Source organism: Erinaceus europaeus, chromosome 1 (genome assembly GCF_950295315.1).
Source record: "Erinaceus europaeus chromosome 1, mEriEur2.1, whole genome shotgun sequence".
Lineage (NCBI taxonomy): Eukaryota > Metazoa > Chordata > Mammalia > Eulipotyphla > Erinaceidae > Erinaceus > Erinaceus europaeus.
The window spans coordinates 21,560,365-21,587,504 of NC_080162.1; the positions used below are offsets into that span (position 1 = coordinate 21,560,365).

General features: G+C 43.4%; 1 protein-coding gene across 2 annotated transcripts in view; it reads left to right on the forward strand.

Annotated features, from left to right (window-relative positions):
* The first annotated feature begins 886 nt into the window (after positions 1-886).
* The window catches only part of LOC103114462 (core histone macro-H2A.2), a 68,632-nt gene continuing 42,378 nt past the window's right edge, over positions 887-27,140 (forward strand). Inside the window, exons 1-3 of one of the 2 annotated variants that reach the window (XM_060198115.1) lie at positions 887-1,277; positions 5,392-5,487; positions 25,741-25,971. In XM_060198115.1, the coding sequence (XP_060054098.1) occupies positions 25,800-25,971 (172 nt within the window). In that variant the 5' untranslated portion in view covers positions 887-1,277; positions 5,392-5,487; positions 25,741-25,799. The remainder of the gene's footprint in view (positions 1,278-5,391; positions 5,488-25,740; positions 25,972-27,140) is intronic. The other variant, XM_007524149.3, reaches the window with a different exon arrangement.

Here is a 27,140-nt window from a genome sequence, read left to right on the forward strand (position 1 = left end):
AGTCCACGCAAGGACCTTCGTTGCCTAAATATTTACAAGTTTATAGTGGCAACCACTTACAGTAAACGGGAAGGGCTTTTAAAAGCACCCAATTGGCCAATGTACCCCAAATGGTATCTTCCTGTGAATTTCTCAGTTTTTAAGAATTTTTTTGTAAAAAAAAAAAAAAAAATCCTGACAGTCCTTTGATTCATCAGGAAGTGGAAACATGGATGACCCACCACACATTAGTATTCCCTAACTAAAATCCAACAAAATAATCAAATTCCTTTGACTCAATCCCCAGCCCATGGAGCCCTGGCAAACACCTTCTGTTACAAAAGACGGCACTGGCTTCCAGGAGGAATCAAGCACCTAACAATCCCATTTCACATCTGGCAGTGTCTACCACCCACACCCCCCCACACACACACCCGTTCATGGAAATGTATTTTCTAGAAGCTACTAAAAATCGGTGCTTAAGATCATAGCTTCCTGCTAATCATAATCCTCGATGTGATCGTACGTATTAACAGTGTAATGGAACCGAATTAAAAATCATGTGCATGCACACAGTCTCCCCCACAAAATGCACATCTGCTACTCCAGTTTCTTAAACGGTCTTAATTTATAAAAAGCCAAAAGACGTGAATTTAAATGCTCAGTTCTTAGGACTGTGGCCACCCCGTTCCATCTCCTCACAGGTGGACACACTGATAAACGGATTTGATATTCATGGGACAAGGCCATCGAAGGTGGCTTTATTAGTAGTATTATTCGGTTTTACCTCCCCCCTCCCCAATTGCCCGATGAACGCCCACGCCGCCTTCCACCAAAGGAGGATCTTGCTAACAAGAGAATGTGGGTGAGCCCATAGCGCCTCTGTCCCCAGCGCTGGGCACAGCCTCGTCTTGGCCAGGGGCCCTCGGCGCAGCCTGCGGGTCCTCCAGCGCCGCGGAGGCCGTGCGGTTTCATCATTAATGCTCCTCAAGGACAATAGCTCATCTGGCCCACGGAAAGCCCTGGACCCGTCGCGGAGCCTGGGCTGGCAGGGGATGAGGCTGAGCGACTCCTCCTAGAGGTGGTTATGTGGAGAAGGAGCAATCCCTTCTCCCTCCTCCTCCTCCCCCCGCTACTATCCGCGGCCCGGAGAACTGCCGCTTGCCGCCATTGACACGCACAGATAGAACCCAAAGAAAGGCGAAGAGTCCTGGCCGGCGGCGCCGCGCGGGCCCAACCTGCGCCCGGGGAGCGGCGCGCACAGGCCACGGCGCGCGGAGCAGGCGGCGCAGCACCAGGTGAGCCCGCCATGGCCTGGCATTATTGTTCGGGGGCTGCGGGGGCTGGAGACAAAACGCGCCGCCGGGGCAGTGCAGGGGCCGGACTGAACCCCCCGTCTCTCCCCGCCGCCTAGCTCCTGCAGGCGCCCCCCGAAGAACCGATCCTCCCTGTGGGGGGGGGGGCTTAAAAAAAAAGGAAAAAAGAAGAGAAAAAGCCAAAATAATAAATCAAGCTCCCAACTTGCTTCCTCGAAAAAGGGGAGCGGGGTGCTAAAGAAGCGGTCAAATTGCCGGCGGCCGGCGAGAATTGGGGGCGTCTCGGGCGACGGCGGAGGAAGGAGGAGGGATGCGGGTCCAGCGAAGGGCCCCGGGCGAGGCTGGCCCGGGAGGGGGCGGAGAGCTGCTGGGGGTGCGGAGTTTGGGGCGCCAGAAGGGAGGAGGGAGGCTGGTCGGGGCGGTGGGCTGAGCAGGGGCCTCCGGAGCCCGGTAGGGCCACTCGGGAGCCTCGGAGGGTCCCCGGGCTGGGCGCCGGCAGCACCGGGCTGACAATGAGCCGGGCGCCGCGGAGCCGGGCGGAGGGAAGGGGCCGGGCGGGCCGAGCCGGGGAAGGTCAGGCCGCGCCGCAGGGGCGGCGGGGTGAGAAGCCGGGCTGCGGCGCGGCTCCCCGGGCGGGCGCGGAGGAGGGCTCGGGGCCGGGCACTCCCCTCCGGTTCCCTTTCCGGGGCGCCGGTGCCGACGTGCGCTGCGTTGTCCCCGGGAAATGGCGGCCCTGCCGCGGCTCACTTGGACAATCCCCGGGTTTCCCGCTTTGCGCGGGAAAAAAAATTAAGAAGAAGAAACAAGAGAGGATGAAAGATTGCGGTTCGGGGAAGGGCTGAGCCGGGCACCGGGCGCGAGGTGTCACATGTGGGGTGCAGTGGGTGGGGACCAGCCGGGGCTCCCGCCCCTACACACCCCAGCACCCCAGCCCCCCAACCTTGCCGGCCTCTATCGCACCCGGGGTGTCTTTTCCCACCTTTCCTCGTGGGGGCGCTCTCCCCTCCTGCCCTCTTTGTTCCTCACAACAATGGCCTAAAGGGCCCCTTTCTCCAGAAGTTTCCAGTTGCTGATTGTTCCCGGAGGGAAATGAATGGTCTTGGGCTTCATTTAGGCACTGCCAAGGTCCAGTGGCCCCAATGAGAAGGGTGGGCAAAGGTTGAGAAGAAATGGACTGAGAGGCCGAGCCTTAGGTCCCTGGGTGCTCTGGAGGTGCAGAGGGAGCCACCGCCCCGCAGCCCTGGTGTGAGGGCAGCCCCCGTGCGTGTCCCCGCAGCGCTAGTGGTCGGTGGGATCGGCCTACCCTCTCTCCATGGAGCTCGGGGAACTCAAAACAGGGCTCAGATGTAAGCCCTCCATGTCGCTATGAGCCCATTCCCGAAGAGGCCATCAATCCACTGTGCGAAATTAATTCCTCACTTTTCTCGTTTGTGTTGAAATGCAACGGGGTCCTCCCTAACTGGGTTTGTGCAGATGCAGTTGAAACGGTTGGACGGGTGAGAAAAAGTAACATTGTTAAGAATTAAAATGCGGCTTCACTTCGGTCGTGTCTTCCCGAGGATTAGTTCCTTTGTGAAACACAAACTAAGCTACACATAATTCTTAATCCATTCATACTTACCTCTTACCCCTTTGGAAAACTCTTCTCATTTTCAAATAAATATGTATAGTTCCAAGATTTGGAACCATGCTTGCGGGTTTGTTTTTTTTTTTCTACAGCACAAGATTATCTTATAAATAAATATAGATTCTGCCTGGAGAAAAAGTTCATCTTGAACCACAAAATTCATGCCTTTAAAACCTCTTTGCTGTATCCAGAATTACTTTTAAAATGTGCCTGGTTCTTCACTCCAATTTTTCCTATCCTGTCACAGTTCTTACCTGGAGCCATTTAATGTCCTGCTTTAGACATTATTAAATGTTCCCTCTATTTCACAACTCTATAAGAGCATGTACCTCCTAGGATCCAGAATATTCCAAATATTCTGACCCTACTCCCTCCTCATTCTTCTCATCTTCTGTTTAGTTTCCAAGGATTCTGAGGGGCCTTTGGTCTTCTGCTTCGCAGTGGGTGAGACACCCTGCAAGCTATTGTCTGAGACAGCCAGGTCTGTTTTCACTGCCTCCTGCCAGCAAAGCAGAAGGCAATTCCTGTCTCGGCCAACTTTAAATGAAGGCAATCTGTAATTGGGGCGGGGGGGGGGGGGGGGGAGATAAGGAGGTTGGGAAAGATGGATGTGCAAAAATTCAACTTTCTCAGGAATATTTTTCATTGTTAAAAATTAGCCTCAGTGTTAAATACTATTTTGATAAGTGGGTTTGAAAAGAGTGTGTTGATCAATCCCCAGCACCACCATAAGCCAGAACTGAGCAGTGCTCTGGTCTCTTTCTCTCAGTATCTTTTCCTCTGTATCTACTCTTTCTCACTAAAATAAAATAAATGGAAAAAAAAATGTGTTGAAAAGATATGAACTAAAACTTCCACTTCCAAATCATTCAACAAACCTTTATTGAGCACCAATTATTAAACACCTCTGCATGGAGGTGGAGAGGGAAAATATAAGGAAGACCTAAGCTCTCTGAGAACTTGCAACCCTAAGTGTAAGAAACAAAACATATATGCAAGTAAAACAAGGTACTAAAAAAAAAACTGGAGGGCAGTTTTGCACTGTTACAATTAATAAGGTGTACCTTCTGTAGGCCTCTATTTTCATTTCTTGGTATGTCTTTTAAAGAAGCAAACACATAGGTGGTGGGAACGTTATGGAATTACACCCTGTCATCTTATCATTTTGTACATAAATATTAAACCACAAATTAAAAAAATAAAGAAGATGAAACATATAGACAGATTATGCAGTTTCTTTCTATTGCAGAGTTTTGGTAGTTCAGAAATTGAAAGCAGCCTAATAGCTACCACAAAAAATAGCTAAATAAAACATGCAGCCTCTGTCTTTTGAAAAATTTAAGCAATCATTTAAAAGAATGAAGTAAGTAGAGATTAGGGAGATAGCACAATGGTTTGTGTAACAGATTTTCATGCCTGAGACTCTGAGGTCTCAGGTTTCAGCCTCTGGCACCATATTAAGCCACAACTGAGCAGGATTCTGTTGAAAAAATAAAGGAAACATCCGTGGAGGTGTTGCAACAAAGAAAACATTCAACTCTCAAAGCATGAAGTCCCAAATTCAATCCCAGCATTCATTGCATGTCCCACAGTGTTGCTGTTTCTCCTTCTCTCTTTCCCCTCTCTCATTAATATACCTTTTTAAAAACAAAATGAGGCTTTAAAAAACCTTATTAAAAAGAATAAAGTAAGTATATGTGTGTATGTATTATATACCAAGATGAAAAGATCCCCAAAGCCTATTAGTGGAAAAACAGCAAATGGCAGAATAATGTACACTATATATGGTACCAGCAAAGTAAGTATACATAACATAGCCCATTTGGAAGAATAAAACATCACACAACCTAAGAGTTATCTCTTAGGCCCAACTAATTATTTCTATAATTTAAAAATGTACACATATATGGATAGAACGAGCCATGTCCTAGTGAGACAAGAATGGAGAAATTGTCAAAAAATACATGATTTTTCACACCTGTCTATATTTTTGTTATTAATTCTTGAAAATATATAATTTATATTAATGTATGCACTAAATATGATTAGCAATTTAAAGTAATTGATACTGTGTAGTAGAAGTCACAGATAGAATGCTGCAGTGTTTGAGGGAAAGGCAAATTCCACGTGGGAGCATGGGGCAGGGCGAGTCTTCGTGAAAGTGTAGTGAAATTTGGAGGGAGGAGTGGAAAAGGACAAAGCAAATAGAAGGAAGCCTGATGAGATGAGCTCTTGCTAGCTCCCTTTTCCTACTTGACTGTGGAAATTCCCTTGCAAGACTGAGTCCTGGCTTACCCTGCCATTGTTCAGGTTGGGGAGTGAACTCAGTTCATCATTGCTTTCATTTCTGTGACTGTCTTAAATTGTCCAATATTTAGAAGGGAGGGGTGAACCTGGAGAGGCAATGAGTTCTGCTAATTCTCCTGGAAAATGTTTTTGGTTTGGAGGTGTTTTTTTTTTTTCTTTCAGCCACCAGGGTTATCATGACAGCCCAGTGCCTGCAGGACTCCACTGTTCCCAGTGGCCATTATTTTCTCGTAAAGGCTGAGCTAAGTGTATCAAAAGGTAATTTATCACCCCCTTTCCCCAGTTATAAAAGCACCCCAAACTGCTTTTAAAACAAATATATAAGACTGGCTTCATTTATCCCATCTCTCATGTAAAGCGTATTAATTGAAAGTTGATTACGTCTGTAACACTACACTGAGTGCCCTTGACAATGAACTATGCAACGGAGTGTAGGAGAACAGCCCTTGAGCAGGGTTCCAGAGACCGGGGTTAGGGAGGTGGCTGCGTTCTGGTCTCACACTGCCGGTGTAGCCACGAACAGTCATTTAACAAGTAATATCCCACCCTGCCACACCTGTTACAGCTAAAATTAGGAGGCGGCGGGGAACTAAGCTATTAAATATGACTCTTTGTGAAACCCTGAGATTCCAGTGTTGCAAGGACTGTGAATCCCCAAACAGACTGGATTGGGGCACAGAGGATTCCACTAGAAGGGACCCCAAATTCCCATCACTTGGGTTCTCAGTAGTTAATGTAGCTGTCAGCATTTTCCCAGGGTTAAAATGTCAGTCTCATCACTTGACAGCAGCAACTAAGATTACTAAGGGAAAGGAAAGAAGTTACTGAATTTTTGGCGTAAAGTACAAGGACCGGCGGAAGGATCCTGGTTCGAGCCCCTGCTCCCACCTGCAGGGGAGTCGCTTCACAGGCGGTGAAGCAGGTCTGCAGGTGTCTACCTTTCTCTCCCCCTCTCTGTCTTCCCCTCCTCTCTCCATTTCTCTCTGTCCTATCCAACAACGACGACATCAGTAACAACAACAGTAATAACTACAACAATGGAACTGGGGCAACAAAAGGGAATAAATAAATATAAAAAATAATTTTAAAAGTTACTGAATTTTTTTACTTTATTTTATTTTTTAATTTTAAACTTCACATACCATATGACAACGTCAAGCACATTAGTGTTATTGCAGTTACTTTTGAAATAAAGGGAGGGTCGGGCGGTAGCACAGCGGGTTAAGTGCACGCGGCGCAAAGCGCAGGGACCAGCATAAGGCTCCCCACCTGCAGGGGAGTCGCTTCACAGGCGGTGAAGCAGATCTGCAGGTATCTATCTTTCTCTCAGGGGCCCCTCTCTGTCTTCGCCTCCTTTCTCCATTTCTCTCTGTCCTATCTAACAAAGACGACATCAATAACAACAACAATAATAACTACGACAACAATGAAAAACAACAAGGGCAACAAAAGGAAAAAGAAAAAGAGAGAGAGAGGCTGGGAGTGTGGATCGACCTGTCAACGCCCATGTTCAGTGGGGAAGCAATTACAGAAGCCAGACCTTCCACCTTCTGCATCCCACAATGACCTTGGGTCCATACTCCCAGAGGGTTAAAGAATAGGAAAGCTATCAGGGGAGGGGAGGGGATACAGAGTTCTGGTGGTGGGAATTGTGCGAAGTTGTACCCCTCTTATCCTATGGTTTTGTCAATGTTTCCTTTTTAAAATAAAAAAATTTTTAAATTAGAAAAAATAAACTTAAAAAAGAAAAGAAATAAAGGAACAGTGTTAACCTGTATTTCCATGAAAATAGTTTTCTAAAACTGTTTCTTCTGTGGAAATAAATCATTATAACTCACGTCAATTAAATGCTTACTTGCCTGGGAGTTTGGGCGGTAGACCAGCGTCAGGATCCCGGTTTGAGCCCCCGGCTCCCCACCTACAGGGCAGTCGCTTCACAAGCGGTGAAGCAGGTTTGCAGGTGTCTGTCTTTCTCTTCCCCTCTCTGTCTTCCCCTCCTCTCTTCATTTCTCTCTGTCCTACCCAACAAGGACGACATCAATAACAATAATAATTACAACAATAAAACAAACAGGGCAACAAAAGGGGAAATAAATAAATATAAATAAAATGTTTTTTAAAGTTTAAAAAAAAATGCTTACTTGCCTGTCGTGCATTGTTCCAGGCAGTCTATATGTGTATTAACTCACTAAATCTCACCACAGACCTCCAGGCGGGCACTATCATTGTGCCCTTGGTTACCACAAAGCTGGTTGTTGGTTGAGTGTAGGCTCCGCCCCGCAGCCTCACTCTCCACTGAGGATCCTGGCATCCATGTGGTGAGCTCAGGCACCTGCTTGATTCACAGACAGACTCTGCTCATTTTGATATTAGTATGTGTGACGTTTTAGTTTAAAACTCCTCATTTGCACCAGTATTTTACCTGTGTCAAATGAAAGATCAACTACGTCAGACTGAGTCATGTAACACTGCACTTTAAACTGTCTTGTCACAAAGTATTCGCTAAGATAAATTCGGTGGTTTCTCTGAAACTCTTATTGTTCATTTATCCATCTCACCATCCATCATCCTTTGCCCAATTTTTTGACTGGCATTGCCAATTTGGACTTGGAATGGAGTGAGTAATTCAAGTCAAAATTCTCATGCTTTGACAGAAATGTGTGTGGAAATATATGTCAGACCACCAGCTGCAGTGCAGGAATGCTGACTTTAGCTGATTCTGTGATAGCATCATATCAGAGCATTAGCTCCAGTGACTATCCAGTTGATTCCAACTGCATCACAAGATGGGGCGGGGGTCTGCATATGAAAGGCTGTCTTTCTGCTACAGTGTATCCACCTTTAGAATATTTCCTTCACAGCAGGACAAAAATACAACAAAAATGATATAAAACGAATCCTGAAAAACCCCAACTCTGCGTTTACTGACCTGACACTGCTATGTTGGTACAGGCACAGAATTATATAACTTTTATTCTGTGTTGCCATTACTGCCCAATAAAACCAATAAAATTAAATAGTGCCAGCAGACTGTGAAAAAGGCAGATTTCAATGGCTTGTACAATATACAATATAAACTGTTTGATCAGACAGTAAATCAAAGGGCTGCTCACTGAAGTGTTAAAGCTCTGAATTGATCAGGGTTCCAGAGTTTAAGGAAGTAGTTGTCCCTTCTAGTAAAGTAAGTTTGTGCCTCAGCTGTTCTTTAATAAATAATATTAGTTGTCTTGGGGTGGAGAAGAGGCAGTCTCGTGAACAAAATAAAGCAGTTTTTTTTTTAAAAAAAAAAAATAGATCCATCCTTTTTATTTTTAATTTGCTGTCAGGGTTATCCTGGGGCTCAGTGCTTACACTACAGATCCGCTGCTCCTGGTGTGGCCCTCCCTCCCTCCCCTTTTGGTCTTTATTTGATAGGACAGAGAGAAGTTGAGAGGGTAGAAAGTGAGACACCTACTGTACTTGCTTCACTGCTAGTGAAGCTTTCCCCGCAGGTGGGAAAAGGGGCTCAAACTTGGATCCTTGCATGTGATAATAATATATATATGCATCACCACCCAGCCGCTTCAGCCTTTCTTTCTCTATGGTAACATGGGTGATGTGACTTAATTCTACACTGTTCCACCTCTAAATGCCAATGACATTCCAGAAGAATTGGGGTTTTTTATTAGTCATTTACAAAATTAAAAAATAACAGGGGATACAATCCATACTGTTCCCACCCCCAGAGTTTTGTGTCTCCGTTCCCCCCATTGGGAACTGCAGTGGTTCCCCCAAGGTCACAGATATGGGTTGACTATTATTTCTATATCTATCTATCTATCTACCTACATTTTTGCCCATTTTTTTTCATGGTCTTGCCTTCTCTTTCTTTCTAAGTCACACCTACACCTATTACTACTTCTCACTGTCTTTCCTTTTTTCCTCTTCCCTCTCTGAGTCCTGATAGAATTGGGTTTTTTCATCTTCCCCTATCATTTCTCCCCCTCTGAGAGTATGGACCAAAATTGAAAGAATTATGTTTTAAGCATTTGTATAGTTTTGCAACACCTTTCAGAGGTCAGCTAGTTCAGCGGTTCTCACATGGAGCTCCACCAAGCCCAGAGTTACCCAGGGGTCCATGGAAGGGTAGAACTAAGCATTGGAGGTCCCCGGGTACCTCCCCACTTCAACAGCCTAAGTCCTCTTCCTTCTGTTCATTTTCTCTATCACAGCTCCTGAAAGGTTTCATTTCAGCATAGGAGAGGTTCTGAAAAGTCACCTGATTTTCCTAAAGCCAAAGTTGGCCAAGACAGTACTGAGGCCTCCTCTCTCCTCCCACCCCCAAAAAACACATTCACACTCGCACATACACACACCCTCTAAGCCTGTGTACATTCCATCTAGAGAATGCCATCAACTGGCCTGTGATTGCCTCACTCAGTGCAGCTGATACAATATGCAAGCACTGGGATATCGGGGACCCGCACAACCATGACCTGCTACAAGCACTGAGCTGGCACTGCAGCCAAAGCCTCCTTCCAGCCACTGGCTGAGGACCCACAGTAAGAAAAGCAGAGTAAGGAGAAGCAAGCGGAAGAGATGGAGTAAGAGGGGTTCCAAGGCAAACACCTCTGCTTAGCATGCAGCCTGTTGGGGCTTTGAAGATCCATGGCCCCATTTGTGTACTCGGCCCACCAGCATTTGTGCGGGGGGGGGGGGGGGGGGGGGGTTGGCAGCCTCCTGTGGGTCAGGCAGCATCAAGACTGTAGCACTTCTGCAGTGTAGCACTCAACACTTAGTCCCAGCACTTTCACTCCCACCTGAGATGTAAGGCTTAGCTCTCTACAAAGCGAGTCCCTCCCCCTCAGATAGAGAAGCAAGAAAGGCCATGTTAGTAACAATTAAGCTTCACTACCAGTGTGAAATGATTCACTGCTGTTTTGTTTTTCACCAGAACGCCACTCAATTTAAGGCAATAGAAGGAATTGAACCTGAGACCTCAGAGCCTCAGGTATGAGAGTCTGTTTGTATAACTATTGTGCTATCTCTCCTGCCCATGAAATGATTAGATCTTGAGGAAACAGGAAACCTTGTCCCCCTGCTCCTTTTTGTCAATTCACAAATAGCAAAAAGACAAGAAACCAGCTAGGCCCAGGGAAGGGTCCAGTTTTTATATTGTTTTCCTTGAATAAATACAGTTAGGGAGCCAAACTGGTTCATTTTGTCCTGGAATGCTTTACTAAAATCCAAAGAGCTAATCTTGCCTTTATTTATTCACGTATATTCATTTCTCATCAACTATCACCGATGACCAAACACATTCATATTGGAAAATAGGGGAACAAAAGAAAAATACAGATATGTATGTATTTATGTACTTATCTTTCACTTTTCTCTTTAAAAAAAAATGAAAGGCAAGAAAGCATTAGCTGAGGTTCAACAAAGACAAGAAAGCTAACGGTCACTTTGCTGTGGTAGAGATTGCCGGGCTAGCTTCGCGGGTGTGAGAGAGACGACCAGGGACTCATGGCTGAGCTGGGAACACAGTTCAATCTTTATTGAGAAGGAATGCAGTGTGATCTAGCTATCTCTAGTCACAATCCTGTCCTATATATATCTCCTGAGGCAGAAGTGTCAGGAAGAGGAAGTAGGTAGGATAGGGGGTGGGGAGAAGGAAAAAGCGCCAACCAGTGGGGATTAAACCAGTGCAAACAAAACAATGATTATGTAAATAGAGCACAAGCCATGCAACAGAAGGGGTCTTAGAAGCAGAATTTAGAAGCAGACCAACAAGAGATCAGAGATACTCCATGGCCGCTCCATCCCATCCATTGGGGAGTGCCTAGCACAACCACAATCTGGCCTTTGATTGTAAAAAAAAAAAAATGTTGGTGGCAGAGCTTCCCACCAGATTACATCACGACATGACTTGAAGTACATTTTAAAAAGGGAATGATTTTTAATCCAATAGTATAATTTAAATAAATTGGGTTAATGCTTGCTTCGAACATTCATGGTTGGTTAATTTGGTTAATTTGATCTGCGTGTCAGTTTGATGAAATTGCCTTTGATATAGCTCTTTATGTTATAAATTGTTAATGTGCCTTAACATATATGACGATAAAATTATTGACTATTCTCATGCGCTTAAAGGTGGCCTTGAAAGAAAATGGTTTGGAAAGTATTACTTGTACAATAATAATTGGCCCTTGGAGTTCATAAATGGAAGTGTAATAGAGCAAGTGATTTAGCTGGTATTACTGAAAATGATTTTTATAGCTTCCAAAATAATACTAATAAACTATTATTATTTTAATAGAGTACTTAGCGTAACACACTAAAATATATTAGAATTCTATTAGATGTGTGGCTAGGAGAATTTTGTCATACCTTTTAAACATATATATCTACACGTAGTTCAGGTTATTTATATTTAATTCCCTGATGTCCACCTAATTTTATTTCATCTCATTTTATTCTCCCAAAGGATAGTTTGGAACTGACAGGGTAAAGATACTCTATCACAGCGTCTATTTCACTTTTTTCTCTAAATATTTAGAATATAAAATATTCTGGAGCATAACACTAGAGATCAGGGAACTATCATGAGGAATTAAACTGAATAAATTAAATAAATTTCAATAATTTTAAAAGTGTACACAAATTCCCCAGGGAACACTGAAAAAATCTTGTTCATAAAGCTTTCAGAAAAAAGTAAAGGGTTTTTTAAAATTCATTTTAATCATCAAAAAGGTATAATAGCTCTTATTTCTGTGTTTAAAATAATGATATTCTAAAGCATTTTGATTTGCAGACCTTTGAAGAGGACGATCTCACAGGATTAGCTCAAAAGAAAATACGCTGCCTTTTAGCCCCAGACTACCAGCCAAGCCTCACCTGTATTTGCTGGCCTGTAAATATTGCTTCCAATATCAGACGCCCAACCTTCTCTCTCTTAGGAAAAAAAAAAACACTTTGAAGAAACTGCAGAGAAATAGTCATTCAAATCAGGATTGCCAGTGACAGCTAACAGACCCAGAGCTTGCTGACTGGCTGCAGTCTATCATGTTTCTCATAGATTTACATATGGTAAAAAATGTTAATAAGTATCTAAGGCATAAGAAACAGTTTCCTCCTTATCAACTCTTTATGAGTGAGAAATAATTATTTGAGTGAAAAGAAAATATTGGGTGGGGGGGGTAGATAGCATAATGGTTATGCAAAGAGACTTTCATGCCTGAAGCTCCAAAGTCCCAGGTTCAATCCTCCACACCACCACAAGCCAGAGCTGAGCATTGCTCTGGTAAAAGAAAAAAAGAAAAGGAAACCAATAATGTTTGTGTTTTCATAAAACCAGCCAGTGTATTAAGTAAAATTTTCTGTTTCTCATCAAAATAAATTCATTCAATACAGACAAATGCTCAAGACTTTACCCTTTTTCCCCCCCCTCTCTCTGGGATTACTACATAATTTAAAATGTTGTATATACTACTCCTATAGGCTGTGATCATAGAAATATGAACACCGGGGGTCAGCGGTAGCACAGCGGGTTAAGTGCAGGTGGCACAAAGTACAAGGACCTGCTTAAGGATCTCGGTTCGAGCTCCCGGCTCCCCACCTGCCTGGGGGTCGCTTCACAGGCGGTGACACAGATCTGCAGGTGTCTATCTTTCTCTCCCCCTCTATGTCTTCCCTTCCTCTTTCCATTTCTCTCTGTCCTATCCAATAACAATAATAAGAGCAAGGGCAACAAAAATGGAGGGAAAAATAGCCTCCAGGAAGTAGTGGCTTCACAGTCCCAGCAATAACCCCGGAGACAAAAAGAAAGAAAGAAAGAGAGAGAGAAAGAAAGAAAGAAAGAAAGAAAGAAAGAAAGAAAGAAAGAAAGAAAGAGGAAGGAAGGAAGGAAGGAAGGAAGAAAGAAAGAAAGAAAGAAAGAAAGAAAGAAAGAAAGAAAGGAAGGAAGGAAGAAAGAAAGAAAGAAAGAAAGGAAAAGAAATATGAACACCATGAATCTGGTTTTACTGTCAGAGTGAATGTTAGGCGATCTCTGTGAACAACACTGTGTATTCCTCAATTGTCATGAGATCAGTTAGTCCCCAGCAGTGCACCCAGTGATGAAAATGATCGAAACTTTTTGGCCTGGCATAAGTGCTCAGTTATAAAACACTTGAGCTTTTGATCTGTACCAGTGTAGGGATTTCTAGTCTGATTCCCAAATTATGTTTCTTAAGGTGTTAAATCAATATCCATATAATAAAACACATTAATTCAAATACATGTATGCGCCCCACCTTGTACCATTTTGCAGGTAAGTGTTGTGAAGCAACCTAAATGCCCGTGGACAGATGAGGAATGTGTACATTGTGGAATACTAGTCAACCGCTTAAGTAAAAAAAGACTATGAGGGCACAGGATAGATAGCATAATGGTTATGCAAAGAGACTCTCATGTCTGAAGCTCCAAGTCCCAGGTTCAATCCCCCGAACCACCACAAGCCAGAGCTCAACAGTGCACTGGGAAAAAAGAAAAGAAAAGAAACCTTCAAGTGGAGTCCTTGAAGGGCCATCTCCAGAACAGCTGGGTGAATCAACCTCTCTTCCCTACTCCTAATAGAATTTCTGCCATTTATCCCCTAGACAAACAATTTGAGGTTTCCTCTCTAAAGAGAAAATTGAACAGTGCCAGCAAATTAGCTCACCTGAATATTGTTTAGCTTGTCATGTGCCTAAACCAGGTTCTAGCCAGACCCCCATCACACTGGAGGAAGCTGTGGTGCTGTAATTCCTCTGTGTGTGTGTCTCTCTCTCTAAGATTTTTGTTTGTTTGTTTGTTTGTTTTACCAGAGCACCACTTAGCTCTGGTTTATGGTGGTGTAAGGGATTGAACCTGGGACTTAGAAGCCTCAAGTATGAGTCCCTGCGTGGCACCCCCCCTCTCTTTCCCTCTCTCTCCCCACCCCCATCTATACATCTTTTAAAAAAAAAATAGCCCAGAACACTGAAACCCAGTGAAAATAAAAACAAAAAAATAAGAAAGGAAGGTAGGCTGGTTACAGGGCAGATCTAGACCTAGAATTTCTGGGATGAATCTAGCTCAACAAAATGACATTCCCTTGTTCCTGCACTTGGGGGTTCTGAGTTTCTAACTGGGCACCCTAAAATGATATCTAATCCTGAAGAAAAACAAGTATGTAGCAGAATTCCCCAAAGTTTTGAAAGACAGATTTCAGACAGAATGGATTTATCACCAAGTACTGATAATCTAAAAACTTGAAGTAGGAGGTGATCAATCTGAAACTCTAGCCATTTAATTAGAAACGTATCAGTGCGATAGCTCACCCAGTAGGGCACATGCACAACCGTGTGTGTGCACAGCCTGGGTTCAAGCCCTGGCACCATGTGGGGGTAGCTGCAACACTGTGGTGTCTCTCTGTTTCTTTCTCTATCTGGATTTTTTTAAATTATTATTACTCCCAGAGCACTGCTCAGCTCTGACTTGTGGTGGTGCAGGGGACTGAAACTGGGACCATTTGTACTTCAGGCATGAAAGTGTTTTTGCATAACTGTTATGCTACCTCTCCTGTCCTCTATCTGAAAAAAATTTTTTAAGATATTTTATTTTATTTTATTTTAATCAGTGAGAGATACAGAGAGAAAGACACAGAAAGAGCACTGCTCAGTTCTGGTTTATGGTGTAGTTGGGGATTGAACCTCGTACCTCAGAGCCTCATGCAGGAAAGTCTTTTGAATAATCATTATGCTGTCTCCCCAGGCCCCTCTAACTGAAATTTTAAAAGAATGAAAAAGTAGGCCCAATAGTGAAAAAATCACACACATACAAAGCCTTAGTACTGGGGTAAAAAAAAAAAAAAAAAAGGGAGTCGGGCGGTAGCGCAGCAGGTTAAGCGCAGGTGGCGCAAAGCACAAAGATCGGCATCAGGATCCCATCTCGAGCCCTCGGCTCCCCACCTGCAGGGGAGTCGCTTCACAGGCAGTGAAGCAGGTCTGCAGGTGTCTGTCTTTCTCTCCCCCTCTCTGTCTTCCCCTCCTCTCTCCATTTCTCTCTGTCCTATCCAACATCAATAACACCAATAACTACAACAATTAAAAAAAAAAACAAGGGCAACAAAAGGGAATAAATAAATAAATAAATAAAAATACATCAGTGACTTCAAAATGCAGAAGCAAAATTATTTTGAGGCAGAAGATCATATGCTCCCCACAAAAAAGTATAAGGATCATATGCCCCCACAAATAAAAGCTTAAAAGGCATTCAAAGAAACAAATACATCTTTGTTTGTATAAAAAGACAATTTATCTTCTGTTCTCTCTGGAGAATAATTTCATGAGGAGGACACCAAGAAAGGTAGGGAGAAAAACCAAAGGAAAGGAAGCCCTGGGCTCAGGTGGGGAAACCTGTAAGAAGAGCAGGGTGACCACTGTGTTAAGCAGGACCCTGTCCGCACTGGAGGCCATGTCTAGGGTTTCAGGAACACTGGGTAGGAAGGTGTCCCCTGCAGGCAGCAGTGTGATGGAGAAGCTGGGGGATTCTAAGGCGATTTTTTTTCTTTTTGATTTATTATTATTGGATAAGACAGAGAGAAATTGAGAGAGGAGGGGGAGGTAGAAAGAGAAACACCTGCAGACCTGCTTAACCATTTGTGAAGTTTCTCCTGCAGGTGGTTAGCCAGGAGCTCGAACTGGGATCCTAACACTTTGTACAGTGTGTACTTGACCAGGCACACCAACCAGCCCCAGCCCCCTCCCCCTGCCCTCTCAATTTCTCTCAGTCCTATTCAGTAATATGGGGGGTGGTCACCAGGATTCATAGTGCCCCCACCGAGCCCCAGCAATAAGCCTGGAGGCAAGAAAAAAGAAAAGAAAGAGTACAAGGGATGTTCACTATTCCTGGATTCTTTGTGAATTCAGCCACTCACTAAATTTAATCTCAAAGTCAGTGCTCCTGGCACTTTGATCACTCAAAGATATGAACAGCAAGTAAAAAAATAACAATGAAAAAAAAAAGAGAGAGAGAGATGTTCCCAGCTGAAGTCAAACAAAACAGTTTTGTTTTATCCCTCACATTGTAAATAAATCCAGTTTTGTTTGTGTGTGTGTGTGTGTGTGTGTGTGTGTGTGTGTGTGTGTGGTCTCTTCAGTGCCATTCTTTTTTTTTTTTTTTTTTTTCTGATTTCTTGTGCTTTTTTGCTGTATATTTCTCTGTTTAAAACAGCTCTCAAGCACCGTCCTAGAATGCTGTTTAGTATTCCTAGCCCAAGAAGGCTACAGTGTGGACTTTATGGAGAAAACACGTGTACTAAATCATAGTTTTCAAGCAAGAGTTATAGTACTGTTGGCTGAGTTCAATGTTAATGAATCAATAATAGATATTAAGGAAAGTGTCTTTAAGCAGAAATGCACATAAAACAAGGGTATGTATTGATCTGTTGGTGAAAATGCTGTGACCAGAAGCTCATAGCCACCTAAGCCTGTTCTCCTTGGAGCAGTAGTTCAGCATTCACTAAGTTAGAAGTCTTGAATACTTATAAAACAGAATTACTGGAGCCAGGTGGAGGCACACGTGGTTGAATGCACACATTACAGTGCACGAGGATCTGGGTTCAAGCCCTTGATCCCCACCTGCGGGGGAAAACTTCACAAGCAGTGGTGCAGTGGTGCAGGTATCTTTCTATCCCTCTACGTCTCTCCCTTCCATCTCAATTTCTCTCTGCCTTTATCCAGAATGAATAAATAAATAAAAATTAAAAAAATCTTGTCACCAGAAGCATTCCAGAAATTCTAGATCTAGATCTGCCCTTTAACCAATCTATCTTCCTTTCTTATTTTTTTGTTTTTATTTTCACTGGGTTTCAGTGTTCTGAGGTGATTTTTTTTTTAAGATGTATAGATGGGAGTGGGGAGAGAGAGAGAAAGAAAAAGAGAGGAGGTTATGCAGGGACTCATACCTGAGGCTTCAATCCCCCACACCACCATAAATCAGAACTAAACAGTGCTCTGGTGAAACAAACAAACAAACAAAAATCTTAAAGAGAGAGAGAGACAGAGAGAGAGAGAGGAATTACAACACCACAGCTTCCTCCAGTGTGATGGGGGCCTGGCTAGAACCTAGGTTAGGCACATGACAAGCTAAACAATATTCAGGTGAGCTAATTTGCTGGCACTGTTCAATTTTCTCTTTAGAGAGGAAACCTCAAATTGTTTGTCTAGGGGATAAATGGCAGAAATTCTACTAGGAGTAGGGAAGAGAGGTTGATTCACCCAGCTGTTCTGGAGATGGCCCTTCAAGGACTCCACTTGAAGATATCAGTTTTGTTTTTTGGAGTTTTTTTCCAGTGCACTACTGAGCTCTGGCTAGTGATGGTGAAGGGATTGAACCTGGGACTTGGAGCACTGAGTGTCATTTATTGTAACCAAACCAGTATTAGGTCTATGGGATCTGGCTTCAAGTTGGGGAGAAAATACACCTAGGATTTTAGTGGTGTCTAAATTAACTTCAAATTTGATTGCATTGACTTGTTTGACGATTCTAATAAAGCTTGTGCTGGGGACAGTAATTGCCCTTTACTTGATATATATTTATTTGTTGCTAATATGTCTTGGCCAAATGTATACAATGTTTCTTCTAAAAATTACCAAGGGGTGACAGTAATGCTGATGCTGTCTGAAGAGATTAGGAGATACATCTTCTTTTCTGTAGTTAGTTGAGTAGATAAAGTAAGGGTTGTGCAGTATGGGGTTGGAGAGGAGAGGAGGGTGTCTAGGCCTAAGTAGTAATATTTGATTGGAAATTTTATGGTGCCTTCTTTAGGCCATTGTACTAGATGCCGAGCTTATTAGGTCTAAGTCTAATCACAAATGACTGTTAGGCACTTTTACCTGGAGATATATAGTTGCCCCTAACTTATGGATATATGTCTACTTGTACCCAGTCCCCTAGGCCTTAGTCTATATCTAGGGTCTGTAACTTTGTTAGAGAGTGCACCATGTGAAACGGGAACCGGGCAGTCCCATGTGTTAGGGAAGGTCTCACCAGATTATTGGAGCTGGAAAGTTGACATCTTGGGCTTGGCATCTCTGGTTATAATCCAAAGTGAAAAGGCAGTGGCCTGGTGGCTCTGGTGGTGTTGATGTGCGTATCTTTTTGGTAATGCACACTTTCACAGGCCTTGGAATCAGATAGGGCATGGCCACTCTCATTTTCTATTCCATACTGATTTTAAATCTGCACTTGAATCACACAACCCAAAAATCAGCTCTGCAGACAAAGAGTGTGATGAAAAGGAAGTTAGTGCAATCTAAACACTAGTGAGTCGGAATCACCGTGAGCTGGTGGTTGTGCCTTCAAACAGAGGTCTGTAATCACTGCTTCTCTTGAAAGTGTATAGTCACTGATACGTCCTCAGAGAACCTTGGCATCAGTTTGGGCAGCGTGACTCTGGTCTGCCATAAAATCATTTCTTGGAAAGTCTTGAGTTGTTCAAAAAATCATGATGTATCTTTCTATGCAAAAATGTGTCATGATTTTCCCAACAGTCCAATATTTGCAGATAAGAGCCATGTATGTTCCACAGCATCCAACAAACATAGCCATGTATGCTCCATAGCATTGAACAAATGACTCCTTGTTCAGTAGTAAATGTCCCATAAATACTGTCTTCCTTTGAATCTATGATGTCATAGATTGCAGGACAAATACTGATTCCTGGAGTTAGTATTTTTAGAAATGCATCGTAAAAATCGATGAAATGCAGTAGTTATTTGAATAGACAAGGGTGAGTTTATTGCCCATGTCTGAGTTAGTGCTGCAATTTCATATTTACCCAGTTAAAGCTAACTCATTGGTGTCCTTATGGACTTAAAACCTAGTGACAGACATAAATCCTAAAACACTGAAGTTGAATTATACACTCTTCCCCAGAAAGTTCAAGCCATTGACAGTCTTGCAACTTCTGTGTTCCTATGACTCCCTAGGAAGGGAGTGAGTAGACAGCAAGGCATTCTCCCCTCTTATTCCTTGAGTTCTGAATTCTGTTTTTCCTGTCCCCCATTATTAATATTCTTTTTTATTATTTTTTTCACTATTAACATTCTTAAACTGCACCCATTCACTTTGATTTTTACCTTGATCTTTAAGGGATGAAATAGCAGGTATGGTATAAATCTACATTCTATCGGCTTTGGTTCCCAGGTCCTCTTAAATATCCATCCCCAAGAGCTGCCTGGAGTGGGGGGGGGGGGCACTGAGCATGGCCTCCTGGGGACACCCAACACAGGCTGGGGGTATGGATTGACCTGACAGTCTTCCTCCTGCCAGACTGTCCTCTGTCCTCAAACATGTAGACAAGTATAACATACTATATTCCTCAAGCTTAGCTACTTAAAGCAATATGTTTTCAGGCAAATAAATGTAAACTTACTAGTTTGCTGAAGTGAAAATTGACATTGCAATAGTACTTTTGTCTTTAAATAAGTAGCCCTCCATGGAGCTCTAAGTTCATAGGAAGTAGATTAAAAGCCCCAAGGAGTTTCACTCTCTTGAAGATGGCAGGGTCAAGGGAAGGAGCAGCCTGGGAACCTTGCCTTCACCATTAAGCCACAATGGTAGAGACTGCCCCAGTCTCTGAAGGGAGGTTGGGGTATCTGCTCTGCCACTTGAAAACCACTGGTCCTGAAATTAATGCAGCCTACAATGTTCCCTGCTGTAGCCATGAACTCTGAGCTCAGACCAATAGGGAGTCAGAGGTCACACAGGCTCTTGTACTAAATATATATATATATATATGCCCTGGGCCAGGTGGATGGGGATAAACAGTTAATTTTATTCATAGATTATTTTTTCCAAGAATGGGAGCTACTCTCTGTCCTAATCCAATATTCTAGCCCTTTTCTCTACTCTGACACCATCTTCTCAGACAGTATTTTTGTCCAACTCCTTGTTAGCTACCAAACTCAAGCAATAAGCTACAATAGTTGTGGGTCTCTAGGAACACACCTAAAATGGACTTCCTGGCTTCTTTCCACCCTGAGATCCCTGTTCTCACCTGCTTTACTCCTACTTCTTGTTTCCTCTTCACTAACCATTTTGTCCCACTATATATCTTGCTGCTTTTCAGCCACTACGTTGCAGATGCTGTGAGAATTCCATCCCAACTTCCCTGGGCAGACAACCTCACCAATATGTCTTGAAACCTCACCACTCCAGAGCCCTGCCCTACAGGGAAAGATAAAAACAGGCTGGGGTATAGATTGACTGGCCCACAGCCATGTCCACTAAAGAGACAATTACAGAATCCAGAACTCACACCTTCTGCACTTCCAAAATAATTTTGATGCATAATTCCAGTGGAGGAGTAATAATAGAGGGGAGATGACCAAAGGGGCTCTGACTTCCAACTCCATCAGAACTGGAGAGAGAGAAGGAAAAAGGGAGGGACATGTGGATGTAGTACTAGATATGTGTGTGACTTGGAAAAGAAGAGAAGATGGGAACCCCCCCTTAAAAAAAGGCCATATATATGTATATATATATGAATATAGACAGATATTATAGAAATAATAGTTAACCCATATCTGCAACCTTGGGAGAACTTCTGTAGCTGACAATGGAGGGTTGGAGATCCGAACTCTGGTGGTGGGATGGTGCAGAGTTGTACCTCTGCTATCTTGTAATTTTGTAAATCAATATTAAATCAGTAATAATTTTTTAATTATTTATTTATTTTACCAGAGCACTGTTTAGCTCTGGCATATGGTGGTGCAGGGGACTGAACCTGGAACTTTGGAGCCTCAGGCACGAGAGTCTCTTTGCATAACCACTATGCTATCTACCCCTGCCCCAGTAATAAAATTTTTAAATAAATATTTTTTTAAAAAAGGAGTATCCTGGGAGAGAACGAAGCTAGGAGTTACAATTCTCACAACTGCAGGCCGGGTCTAGCACAGACTGAGGGGTGGGAGTCTTTAGACAACAGGATCTTCTGTCTGATGATGCGAAGAGGCTCAGCTCTTGCTCCCGCCTGTGGGTTTTGTTCTGATAGGAATGCCACATCAGCCTCCTCTGTGTCCCCGAGGGGGTACCTGCATGTGTTCCGAGTCTTATCAGGTATGGGGGCTTCACAGCCCTGAGGACCCAAGGGAAGGTGTCTGCTGCTGATACAAAGCTCAGTGTCTAGACAAAGAAGTGTGTCAGGTGCAAGGAATTCTCTGGCTCTGTTAAAACAAAACACACAGCAACCAGTTTCACACGCAGGCATCAAGTGGGGCTGTACTACTAGCTCTGTCCAGAAGCCAGGAGAAGAAAGGTTTATTCCAAAGTGCTGTGTTTGGGGGGGAGATGACCCTCAGGACTCTACAATATTTAACTGAGAATTCATTGCTTCTCTGTCTGATCAAAATCTGCTTTTCCTTACATGGCTATTTTATCTTCCTGGATGTTTGAGGTTCAGTCCCCTAAGCCTCTGGTGTTTCTTCTCCTGGTCCTGATTTTTCAGTTATTAAACCTGAATATCTTGGCTGGTATTGGGAGAGTCCCTCTGTGACTTTATCCTGCAAACCTGGTCATTCCCTGGCTGTTTTTGAGGGAAATTTGGAGGGGAATAGCGAGGAAGGAGACCAGCCCTGTGTTATTTCAGCTCTGTGGGTCGTTGTCTCCATGTTAGGAGAGATTATGACTATCTTGCACACACCATCTCCATAGGCCTTATCCTCCCTGTGATGGGCTTTTCAGGTGGTTTCCTTGGCAACCATAACTACTAATCAATCCTCCCCTCACCTGTTCTCACCAGTAACTGAAAACACACACACACACACACACACACACACACACACACACACCCTTGGCTTAATAGGCTCATCAATACTAACATGTCTTTATGAACCTGTATGGGCTCTTAACTCTAAAACTGATTTCTTAGAGACTAGGCTTTGTTTTTCCAGAACCCTTTGAAAGTGTATTTCACAAAAACTGGGATGCTTAAGACCAGAAGGAGCTTCAGGATCAATGAGTTACCTCCCTGTTTTACAGATAAGGCCCAAAGGAGCGATGTAGAGAACTCACACATTCCTGAGAGAGAGAGAGACTGCGCCCAGGGCTCTTCCCACCTGCCAACAAGCAGCCTCCATTTTGAACACCAGCACAGGCTGGCAAACATGGGCCGTGGAGCTCTCTATGACATTAGGGATCACTTAAAATATTTTCTGTGTCCCCTTGCCCCCTGGTACTCTGTACATTTACCAAAGCTTAAGTTCCTACAACATAAATTGATATCTATAATCCTAAAATACAGTTTTTTGCTTCTGAAAAGTGAGGACATCTGTTAATGGATTGGGGAGCGTTAGAGCCTCTGACAGCAGAAGCCCAGAACATGTGGGAGCTCTAAAACACAGCGATACTATTTTATCCCTGTGTCTGACTCCGAAAGAGGGAACATTCTGAGGCTATTTGCTCATCTTTGCTTGTACTTCACTTTGATGAATACCTCTATTTTCTGGAGGAACAGTGACACATAAAATAGCAGTGTAGTTGAGGATACATGAGCATTTTTAAATAATAGGTTCCTCAAGTATGAAATAAAAATGCTTCAAACTCAGATCATTCACCTCAAGAATAGGTGTTCAGATGGCGTTTGGTGGGCTGGGGTAGTGCTCACAATAGGCTTTCATGCCTGAGACACCAGAGGCCTTAAGCTCAATCCCTGGCACCAGAAGTCATAACTTAGCAGTGCTCTGATTTTAAAAATACATATTATATATAAGGCACGGGACCCAGAGTGCTGGTTCATGGGTAGAGAGCATATGAGTGGCTCTGTATTCAAACCCTGACATCACAGACAATTTTAAAAAGTAATAAAAAATAAAATTGGGAACCAGCAAAACAGCTGACCTGGATAGTATGGCGTGTAGACCAGATTTATCATGTGTGTAGACCAGGTTTGAGCCTGGCTCCTGCCACTCTGAAGGGAACTTCAGTGCTGTGGTGTCTTTCCCTCTCTGTCCTTATGTCTGAGCAATGAAAACCCAGTAAGAACAAAAGTGAAAAACAGTGAGATTTGTTGCCAATTCCATAGTGTTTATGTAGCCAGCACGCCTTAGCTGAACAGAGTAATCAGATGCTTAGGAAATTAAACTCTCTTCATTTTTCTGTCCAGTTAAATAAATCTGTCTCGTATCTTTGGTTTTTGGTTATACATTCATTTTGTTTTTTAGTTTGAAGCATTTTTATTTCATACCTGAGGAACCTATTATTTAATTTAAAGTGAAGAGATTAATGGCTTACAGTCAACAGTAAAATACAGTAGTTTGTACATGTGCAACATTTCTCAGTTTTCGACAGAACAGTCTAACCCTCCCCAGTCCTCCTCTATCTTATTTATTTATTTATTTATTTAGCCTCCAGGGTTATCACTGGGGCTCAATACTTGCACTAAGAATCCATTGTTCCTATGGCCTTTTTTTTTTTTTTTTTTTTGATAGGACAGAGAGAAATTGAGAGGGGAGGGGAAGATAGAGAGAGAGAGAAACACCTGCAGACCTGCTTCACTGCTTGTGAAGAGATCCCCCTGCAGGTCAGGAGATGGGGGCTCAAAATGGGATCCTTGTGCGGGTCCTTATGCTTTGTACTATGTGCACTTAACCCAGTGCACCACCTCCTGGATATATATATATATATATATATATATATATATATATATATATATATATGGCTTATGGTGGTACAGGGGAATGAACCTGGGACTTTGGAGCCTCAGGCTTGAGAGTCTCTTTGCATAACCATTATGCTATCTCCACTCACCCCCCTACCCCCCCCCCAAAATATTTCTTTATTGACTAATGAGAGAGTAGGGGAGGAAAGATAACCAAGGCATCACTCTGGCATATGCAATGCCAGGGGATAACCACCTCCTTGAAAGACAAAAACCTTATCTACTGTGCCATCTCCTTGGCCATTATATTTTTAACTAGATTCTTAGGCCTTTTCATTACCATCTTGACTGTTGGTAAGTGGGTGTAGCCAAAATTTGAGATAACTGCTTCAACAGGTAGAGAACAAATGCCAATTTTTTATATATTTTCTCATTTTCCATCCCCAAAGGAAAAGGTCCCTGAGATCACTGTTACCCTTGGGGCAGAGAGCTTTGCTGCATTAGCATGCTTCCTAGTAAACTTGTGTTTCCTTTTCTTGGGTCCTGTTTCTTCTTTAAAAGTTGTTTTTACTTATTCTGGATTATACTCCATTTTTTAAATTATATTCCCACAATCACTGCACTACAATTTTCTGTATTACTTGTAACCTTACAAAGACTTTTTCAGACATGTAACTACTTTATCTTCCCACAAAAGGTAGCTTCCTGAAAGAATGGATTATACTCAGATTTCTTGCTGTATTGTACTGAAGTCAGCTTTCTATTCTTACTGAAGGTTCTTCCCCAAATCAAGCTGGATTCCCCATTTTAAGAACCAGAAGCTTTTCATTTACTACATTTGGTTACTCTGCATTAGCATATTCAATGAAATTCTCTTTTCTGGCACCTGCTTTTCAGAGTGCTGCATCATTAGGGAATCTAGAAAAGTTTCCATCTGAAAAGTTCTCACACAGCAACTCTGAGTTTGTCTGTCAAAACTGACCACCAGACATTTTAGTGGTCTCATGCTAACTGCAAACCAGGGCAAAGAAGAAGGTTACTCACTTTCTGTAAACTTTGCTGCTGTAACAAATTACTGCCAGGGGCCAGGCAAGGGTGCACCTGGTTAAGCGGTCACATTACAGTGCTCAAGGACCTAGGTTCAAGCCTCTGGTCCCCACCTGCAAGGGGAAAGCTTCACAAGTGATGAAGCAGGCCTGCAGGTGTCTCTCTCTCTCTCTCTATCTACCTCTCCACTCTCAATTTCTGTCTCTAGCCAATAATAAAATAAAATAAAATAATCACTGTCAAATTCAGTGGTTCAAATCAATACAAACTTAAACTCTGGAGATCAGAAGCCCAAAGTCAGTTTCACTGAACTAAGTCAAAGGTGTCAGCAGAGCTGGCTGCTTCTGAAAACTCTTCCCTACTGTCATCCCATCTCAGTTCACTCTCTCTAGGAGAATCCTCACAATTGCTTTAGACCCACAGTTATAACACACACACACACACACACACACACACACACACACACAATCTCCCCATCCCAAGATCCTTAACTTAGTCACGTCTGCAAAGTCCTTTATCACACAGGGTGCACAGCTTCTGTGGATGAGGACAAGGAAGTAGCTGTCTCTTGGGGTCATCACTCAGCTATCCACAGGATCCTAACCTCTCTTTCCAGTGAGTTGCTTTGGCCTTTCCTGTCAGGTTGAGTTGTCTTCATCGAAGGGAAGATGTTTGTACATGCTCATCAGAGTCCTAAGGAGACGCTTTGGCCAGCTCCTTGCCTACACCTGCCCTTCAGGACCAACTAGGGCTTGGTTGCATCATGGTGCCCAAGGGTCACCCCAGTGTCCGCTCTTCACCCCGCCTCCTTTGCCTTTCAGCATCGTGTTACTGCCGGAAGGCCAGAGTGTCAGCAAGCTGAGAGGGAAACTGCGGCAAGATGTCGGGCCGGAGCGGGAAGAAGAAAATGTCCAAGCTGTCACGGTCAGCCAGGGCCGGCGTCATCTTCCCTGTGGGAAGACTGATGCGCTACCTCAAGAAAGGGACCTTCAAGTACCGGATCAGCGTGGGTGCCCCGGTCTACATGGCAGCGGTCATCGAGTACCTGGCAGGTAAAGTGACAGATGGGCAAGTAGCCAGCCCCAAGCTGCCCTCCCCAGGCTCCTCCCACACAGGGACACTGTTGCTGTGTCTGTCACAGGCTGCTGTGGTGGTAGCAGGGTGTCAGCTTGCCTGCTGGACTAAAATCAATTTCTGCAGGCCCTAGAGGAGAAAAAGAGGAAAGGCAGAAGGTCAACACAGGAGGGAGGAAAGCCACAATAAAATGGCTCTTTTCCACCAGCCCCCAAGGTTTACCTTGCTTTGGGCAACTGCAGTATTTAAAAACCTAGGCTCTGAGCCAGCAAAATAACTCATTTGCATAGTACACTGCTTTGCCATGTGTGCAGCTGGCTTTGAGCCCAGCCCCCGCCATACTGGAGGAAGCTCTGGTGCAGTGGTCTTTTTCACGCTCTGCCTCTATCTGAAACTCTTTACCATGTGACCTAGCTGTTCAAGGGAACCTAGCTGCCACTGCGTTGGAGAAAGCTTCAGTGCCATGGCCTCTCTGCCTCGTCCTCTCTCTGCCTCTCTGTCTCTGTCTATACAAAAATGAATGAGAATCTAGGCTCCCTGCAGAAGGGAAACTATGAGGAGGCTGGGGGTTGTGATTTGTTTTGTAGAAGGAGGTCTATCTATACTCTACATCGAATTTGCCGTTAAGTGTCTGTTTTCCTGGTATATTGAAACTAAAACTCAATGTCCGTGAATCATGTTGATTCAGCATTAAAAAGTATCTTTGCTTGGTTCCATGATGTTCTGATTTTGTTCTTCACTATGGCAGATACTAGGCACACAGAAAGAGTTTCCCATGTCAGGTGTTTATTTTTTTTAACTAAAAGATGAGACTTTTGTTTTATATACTTGAGATATATGTTGTATTTAGCTTTGTTTGTTTTCTTATATTATAAACAGAAACCAAGCTTCACCATATGGAATATATCACCATATATATATATATATATATATATATATATATATATATATATATATATCACCCAAAGAACTAGTCATATAAATGAGGGGTCAATTTAGCCATGAGTGGTGCTGGGTGGTGGTGCACCTGGTTAAGTGCACATGGACCTAGGTTCAACCACCACCCCCCCATTTCCCAGGTGCAGGGAGAAAGCTTCACAAGCAGTGAAGCAATGCTGTAGATGTCTCTGTCTCTCTTCCTCTGTCA